The sequence below is a fragment of the Bos indicus x Bos taurus genome, chromosome 8 (genome assembly GCF_003369695.1).
Source record: "Bos indicus x Bos taurus breed Angus x Brahman F1 hybrid chromosome 8, Bos_hybrid_MaternalHap_v2.0, whole genome shotgun sequence".
In the NCBI taxonomy this organism is placed as follows: Eukaryota; Metazoa; Chordata; class Mammalia; order Artiodactyla; family Bovidae; genus Bos; species Bos indicus x Bos taurus.
In genome coordinates this window covers 74,874,800-74,882,022 of record NC_040083.1, presented here as the reverse complement: position 1 = coordinate 74,882,022, position 7,223 = coordinate 74,874,800, and the positions used below count along the sequence as shown (strand labels likewise).

The following is a 7,223-nucleotide window of genomic DNA, read 5'->3' as shown; positions in this document are numbered from 1 at the left end:
AGTGAGTCCAGAGAAGCTTTGTCCAGAGAAGCTTCGTCCACTTTCTTTTCCGCAGGATGCCAGGTGAGCCACGCCTCCTTGCTGGGCCCCCCACCTTCCCAGCTTGGTAGAGGGACCTAGCTCCGCCTAGGGAGGGGGTTCGAACCTCCCTAAGAATCCTTCCGCTGTCCTACCTCCCGCTGGGCATCGAATCCGTTTCCAGAGCAACCTTTCTCCGCCCTCTTCGTGGACCGCCCCACCCCCCCACCCCCCAGATCTACCGAGGTCCACCGTTCGGGAAAGCTGCCTCGGCCCCAACCCCTCCAGACAACCACCAGCCTGCCCTCTTCTCCTCCCTCTTCTCTGACGCCGCGCCGCAGGCCCAGGCGCGTACCCCTGCTCTTTAGCCCCGCAGGAAGTGGCGGCGCCTCTCGGGGGCAGCTCGGAGGAAGAGGAGGAGGAAGCGAGGCTTAGTAGGCACCGAATCCTCACGGTGCGGGCTTGAGAGGAGGGCAGCGTGGGAACCCGAGAGCTCAACGCGGAGCCTGCGTGCTGCCAACCGCCTGCCCGAACGGCTCCGCCCCGGTAGCCCGGGTAGCCCACCCTCCACAGGCCCCGCCCCTCAGCTCGACCACGCCCACCCACTCGGCCCCGTCCCAGGAGGCCCCGCCCTCCAGCTACAGTCCCGAAAACTCTGCTTCTACCGGGGCCCTGCCCCCGCCCCGCTGGCGGCCCCGCCCCAGCCCGCGCCCGCGCCTTGGGCGCACTTCTGCTGGCTGGGCTGCTGAGCCGGCCAGAGTCGCCGAGATCCGCCGCCTGCCCGCCGGTGCCGCTCCTTCGCCTCCCCCCGCCTCCCGTCCCTCCCCCAGTTGCTGCGGTCTGGCAGTGCCTGGCTGGCGGCCCGCGGGCGGGCCGCCTTCCTCGCGGTAGCCCACCCCCCTCTTAAAGCGGCGGCGGGAAGATGAAGTTTCGGGAGCCGCTCCTGGGCGGCAGTGCCGCGATGCCGGGCGCGTCCCTGCAGCGGGCCTGCCGCCTCCTCGTGGCTGTCTGCGCCCTGCATCTTGGCGTCACCCTCGTCTATTACCTGGCCGGCCGAGACCTAAGACGCCTGCCTCAGCTGGTCGGAGTCCACCCACCGCTTCAGGGAAGCTCTCACGGCGCCGCCGCTATCGGGCAGCCCTCCGGGGAGCTCCGGCTGCGAGGGGTCGCACCGCCGCCGCCTTTGCAGAACTCTTCCAAGCCGCGCTCGCGGGCCCCCTCCAACCTAGACGCGTACTCTCACCCCGGCCCTGGCCCGGGCCCGGGGAGCAACTTGACTTCGGCCCCAGTGCCCTCCACCACAACACGCTCGCTGACCGCATGCCCTGAGGAGTCCCCGCTGCTCGGTAAGATCCCCATGGAGGTTCGCCCATGCCCTCTTCCACGACAGACAGCCCCCCCTATTCCGGATCAGAGCCCCTAATCCGCAGACAGAGGTTCCGGGCTGGACTGGGGTGAGAGGTTGGGAGGTGAGTCCCTTCGGATTCATGGAGGCTGAGTCGGGCACGGTTTTGGAAAACCTTTAGGCCCCTCCGACCCCAGAACCGGAGAAGGCCTTGGAGACTTCCCAGCTGTGGCCCAAACCTCAAAAAGTTTCGGGAGTTTGAGTCCTACTAATTCGGAGCAGCCTTCGCCCTGCTAACTCTGCTTAGGGACTACCAGGCAGCTTAGAGTAACCCTCTTTAGCTTAGAAAATTGATGATGAGGCCTCCAGCAGGGAAGGGAGCAGACCTCCCAGGTCACATCTCTGTCTTCGGTAGACCCATCGTCTCCTGAGTGTGGATTAACTTTATTCCTAAGCGTTTGGGAACGTGACTTGTCCCTAAACCTCTGGTTTTTCATCTGTTAAATGGGAATAAGAAGGGTTACCTGTTTCAGGGGACTCTTGGAAGATTAGACGAAGCAGTGTAAACAAGAGTTTAGTTTACTGTGGGTAAGCCCTCGGTAGATTGTCACTATTGTGTTCAGTTCCTCCTCTGTATAGATGCCTGCCCTGGGGCCCTCCTCCCCAGCTTCCTGCCCATGTAGGTTCCCAAAATGTCTGTGAGCGGGGCCCTCCCAGGGGCGGAGTGTATTTGTACCAGTGTAGTGTGTGTATCCTGGGAGCTGGAGGGCTACAATGTAACCAGTTAGTACCATGTTGTCCCTTCCTTGGTAGCAGCCTGGAGTCTCAGGTATCTTGCCCAGATGATCTGAACTGGCTCCTACAGCCTGTGTTTCAGTGGGAGCAGAGAGCTTGGGTTGGTGGGTTTGCGTTCCTTATGTCAGGAAGAGGCTGAGCCTGTGCCCATCGGAACCTCCCCTAGACCTGTAATCCACTGGCAGTGAAGCTTAAGGCAGCCACAGGTTGCTCCCAAGATTACCAGACAGGTGGCTGCTCAGTTTCAATGCCAGGATGTCGAGAATGTCATTCTGAATGAGGGACCCAGCAGAAGGGCAGGCATCTTGCCAGTAGGAACTGTCACTTTTTCGAAGAGCCCTGGCAGAGCAAGCCTCCTACATGCTCTTGCTCAATTTTTCCAATAATTACTTCAGTATTTTCATATCAAGTTTGGGAGGATGTTCTTGGAATTGGTCGGACATGAATTGAGGTTTTGTTTTGTTTTTTGTTTTTTTTTAAACCAGAAGCTTGAATTCCTTTGGACTTGATGGTTAGTCTGGGTGACTAAAACTGGTCCTGGAAATGAAATGAAATCTTGGCCATGCTGCTGTGTGTCTGACCTCAGACATGTTATGGGGTCCTCAGAATCCCTTTCTCATGTGTAAAATGGGCTTGTCCATGCCTAACTCACAGGGTTATTTTTAGGACTATATGAGATTGTGTTTGTTAAGTACATGCAAATAGGACCCAGGATTTGAAGTTCCATTTTGTCAGCCTCTGGAGATGGCCCTGAACAGCATAGAAAGGGGAAGAGAGCTGGTGAGTCTTCACACCCCAGAGGGACTTCCCTAGTGGCTCAGACGGTAAAGAGTCTCCGTGCAATGCGGTAAAAAAAATCTGCCTGCAATGCAGGAGACCCGGGTTTGATCCCTGGGTCGGGAAGATCTGCAGAAAAGCGAATGGCTACCCATTCCAGTATTCTTACCTGGAGAATTCCATGGACAGAGGAGCCTGGCAGGTTACAGTCCATGGGGTCGCAAAGAGTCGGATACAACTGAGCGATTAACCTGCCAACAGAGGCCAGATTTTGACCTTTTGTTTTTAATTGTTGCCCAGATATTATGTAGAAAGGAAGAGAAATCCTCTAGCAAATTAAAGGACCGGAGCCCAGAGTCCATTAGAATGGTGTTTGAAGTGTGGGACCGTCTCAGTGAAGCGTGGGGGGCTGCGGTGGCCTGTGCTCTCTTGGTTTTGTTTCGTAATGGTGTTGCTGGTGATGGGTGGCCAGTCACTTGTTTCTGAGTTGACTCTGACGGCACAAACAGACTTCCTGAGAGACAAAGTTTTGGAGAGCACAGGTTTGGGGTGGGGAGAGGCCCTGGGCCTTCTCTAGCTCGTCCACCTTAATGTAACATGCATGGGACCCTGACGTTTTGGCTTCTGCCGAGGCAGCTCTGGAAGGTGAGGGCAGAGGGTTTCTCTTCACTGTTATTGAGCCCTTAGGTTCGAGGACTGGATGCTCGCAATGTGGAGGTTCCTGGTTAGGAGAGGGCCTTGAGAAAGCTGAAAGTCTCCAGGGACGTGTTTGTGTGGGTTGGGGGAGTCAAGCCCATCTGTTCAGCTGGGCAGGTGTCAGCTAAACGCCTAACATGGTGGTTTTGAGGTCGTTGGGAGAAAGCACCCTCGGGGTTTGAAGCTGTGGCCTTTTCACTACTTGCAGTTCCTGTGCACAACTGGGCTCTGCTCTCTGGCATCCAAGGGTCTATGCTGGCTATGCTTGCCTATGCTTGGCTCTCTCCTGGCTGGTGGGTGATGGGTGACGGGCATGTCCTTCCTGCTGGAGCCAGGCACCAGGCTGGGCTGCTCACAGGTCCCTGTTCAGTCTGTCCTGGGTTGTCAGAGCCTCAGCCAGACTTTGCACCCCACTCCAGTACTCTTGCCTGGGAAATCCCATGGATGGAGGAGCCTGGTAGGCTACAGTCCATGGGGTCATGAAGAGTCGGACACGACTGAGCGACTTCACTTTCACTTTTCACTTTCATGCATTGGAGAAGGAAATGGCAACCCACTCCAGTGTTCTTGCCTGGAGAATCTCAGGGACAGAGGAGCCTGGTGGGCTGCCATCTCTGGGGTCGCACAGAGTCGGACACGACTGATGCGACTTAGCAGCAGCAGCAGCCAGACTTCAGTACACTTCAGAGTTGGAGTCCTGCGTCTGTCTACCCTGTATATCAGGGCAGGTTGCAGTGTTTGGAGCCAGAGTAGGCCCTGTCCCCAGATCCCTGCTGGGTTGAGGTGAGGCTTTTAGGAATGAGAGCTATAGGGGAGAGATGGGTCTTTGCTAAGGATTCCTGCAAGTTCCCAGGGAGTCCTCCCAGGGAGTCCAGGCTTGTAGGTGCTGTCATCTCAGCCCTTGGCCTGGCTGTGCAGCATCTCACTGAGCATGGCATTAAGGCTCTCTTTTCTGGCTGCCTGGGTGTTTGCCTGAGATATAGTCAGCCTGGGAAGAGTAGCGGCCGTGTGCTGAGTTACTTTTCCGGGAATGTTTATCTCTGCTTGGATTTGGCGGCAGCACAACATACTTGACTGGCACTGCCCGCTCAGAGAGGGGCTGGCTGAGGGGTGGGCAGTGGCTCAGGTAGGACTGGTTAGGGGAGGCCAGCCTGACCTGGACAGTTGGTTTCAGCCCTTGGGGTAGTGGCGGGAGGGTATGAGTATAGGACTGCCCAAACCTGAGGCCCCGCTTGCCCAGCTCCCCTTTGGCAAGATCCTCTTCATATGTTTAGATGAAGACTCTGATCTAGAGGTGGGCACCAAAGAGGCGTGGGCGTCTGGGCCAGCCAATAGCTGCAGGTTGCCAGGGCCCTGAGAGAACACTTGTCCATGAGCCCTTTTCCCCAGGTTTCATGGGGGCTGTCAGCCAAACCTTTGACATGGTCTGTGCCCTTGGCAGAACAGAGCACTTGCTGGGCTTCTCCCTGGCTTTTAGCTCCCAGGTGTTTCTTCAGCAGCACACAATTCCCACTCCCCCCACTCTCCCATCATCACACATGGGACATAGTGTATCTAGAGGACATGTGGCCTCAGCTCGGGAAAGGGCTGTCTCTCTCCTTTGGGGATGAGTCCTGGAGCCTCGTAACCTTCTGGCTTGGGGTGGAGCCTCATCCTGGGGCTTGGGGAGGCACCAGGAACTTCCCCTGTGTCCAGACCTTTAAGCTTTGGGAGGTTCGGTAACAGTCTTTTAAACCAGTTTTATCCTGTTGCTTTTCCTGGGGAAAATAATTTCCTAACATACACATAGACTTGCTTTCTTGTCTGACAGTCTGAGAAGGAGAAATGCCCTCCATGACTTTTTGGCTCACTATTTTCCATGCAGCCTGATGGTCGCAGAAGTGTATCCTGTCTGTTATAATTTGACCCAGATTCTGTGAAAGCACATGGGTGCCTCCACCTGATGAACCAGGTGAAAGTTCCATGGATTACAGGGTGCCTGAGCCACGCATAAGATGGGACTCAAACTGTGGCATCCTGGAACCACAACATCCCAGGATGGGTCTCCAGTTTCCTGACCCCTGTCATGCACTGTGCTAAAGGGGAAGGATCTTGCCTCAGGCCACTCAGTCAGGCAGTAGCCAGCTGGGGCTAGAAAAACTGATATCCTGCTTCCCAGTCTAATGCTTTTGCTTAAAAGTTATTGCCCAGTAGACCCTTAGTGCAGAGGCTCAGGGCAGCCTAATGTGGCCTTGAGTTTGGGAAGATCCCTGCTAGGTTTACAGGTGGGTCCATCTGAGAGGTCTGATATGGTAACAGTTTGTCTGGATTTGACGGTGTGCCTGTTCCTAGGCCGAGTGCTAGAGCTATGGAGAGGGAGACAACAAAATGCCTCCTCCTTTGGAACTCACAATTTAGGCAGAGGTACATGTGCTAAATCACTTTAGTTGTGTCCAACACTTTGTGACCCTTTGGGTCGTAGCCCTCCAGGCTCTTCTGTCCTTGGGATTCTCCAGGCAGCAAAACTGGAGTGGGTTGCCTTGCCCTCCTCCCGGGGATCTTACCAACCTAGGGATTGAACCCGCATCTCTTACATCTCGTGCATTGCAGGCAGAGTCTTTATCATGGAGCCACCTGAAAAGCCCCTTTAGGCAGAGGAGACATAATTAAATCATACTGATGTCACTTAGGGAAGCCACAGTGTGTCCAAACACGTTTAGTCTTTCTGCCTCCCTGTCCATCCCCTTTCCTTCCTTCCTTCCTTCTTTTTTCTCTTATTCAGAAACCCAGAGCTGGGACCAAGTTTTCCAGTCCTGGTTTTATCTGATTGTGTGAAAATGTTCCTCTGATTTCTGAAGCCTTGCATTAGCTCTGCTGGGTAATTTTTAACTTGTTGCTTTATAATGACTATAATGATACATCAGTGGCCGTATGGTTGGATATTATGGTCTTTGGTTAGCAGCAGAGTAGGGGTTTCCAGGCTGGGACTAGACAAATGTATGGTTTGGGGAAGACAAAACAGTTAATCCTGGATCTTCCATGGATTCCAGCCTGGGGACCCTCTAGATCCTGGGGGCAGGGCCAGGAGTCTCATCCCCTTCAGGCTCAGCTAGGCTCTGGCCAGTGTGTGAAAGGGGCCCAGGCATCCTGTGGTCAAGTCAGACCGGGTGATTTCTTCACTGACCCCCTTCCACCTTGCCTCCCATGCCTGACTTCCTGATCAGTGTTCATGAAGTGGAGATGGAAATTCTGCTTGAAGCCACGTCCACCTGGAAATTCCAGTTCTTATCTGGTTAAGCAGCATTCCAGTTGTTTTAGGATGGTGGTCCTCCCTAAGCTAACTCCCTCGAGGATCTTTTTACCTTTGCCTCTAGCACTGCCCATGTGGGCCAGGTGATGAGATCACTGTAAGCCAGACCCTGACATCTGAGGAGCTAACAGGGCCTACAGTTGGATTCGGTGACATCCACAGGGTTCCACCTGACTCTTAACTTGGTGAGGGACCGTGGCTGTGATTGCAAAAGCCTCCGTTGTGGGGCCTCTCTGTTTACCTGGGCCTGCGAGGTCGCTGGCCTAGGAGAGAGATCTTCGATCGTGTTCTAAAGGCCAGACC

The 7,223-nt window shown here is 55.1% G+C and overlaps 1 protein-coding gene across 1 annotated transcript in view; it reads left to right on the top strand.

Moving 5' to 3' along the window:
* The first annotated feature begins 708 nt into the window (after positions 1-708).
* B4GALT1 (beta-1,4-galactosyltransferase 1) overlaps positions 709-7,223 on the top strand; it is a 55,621-nt gene continuing 49,106 nt past the window's right edge. Inside the window, exon 1 of the mRNA XM_027550002.1 lies at positions 709-1,364. Coding sequence (XP_027405803.1) covers positions 941-1,364 — 424 coding nt within the window. The 5' untranslated portion in view covers positions 709-940. The remainder of the gene's footprint in view (positions 1,365-7,223) is intronic.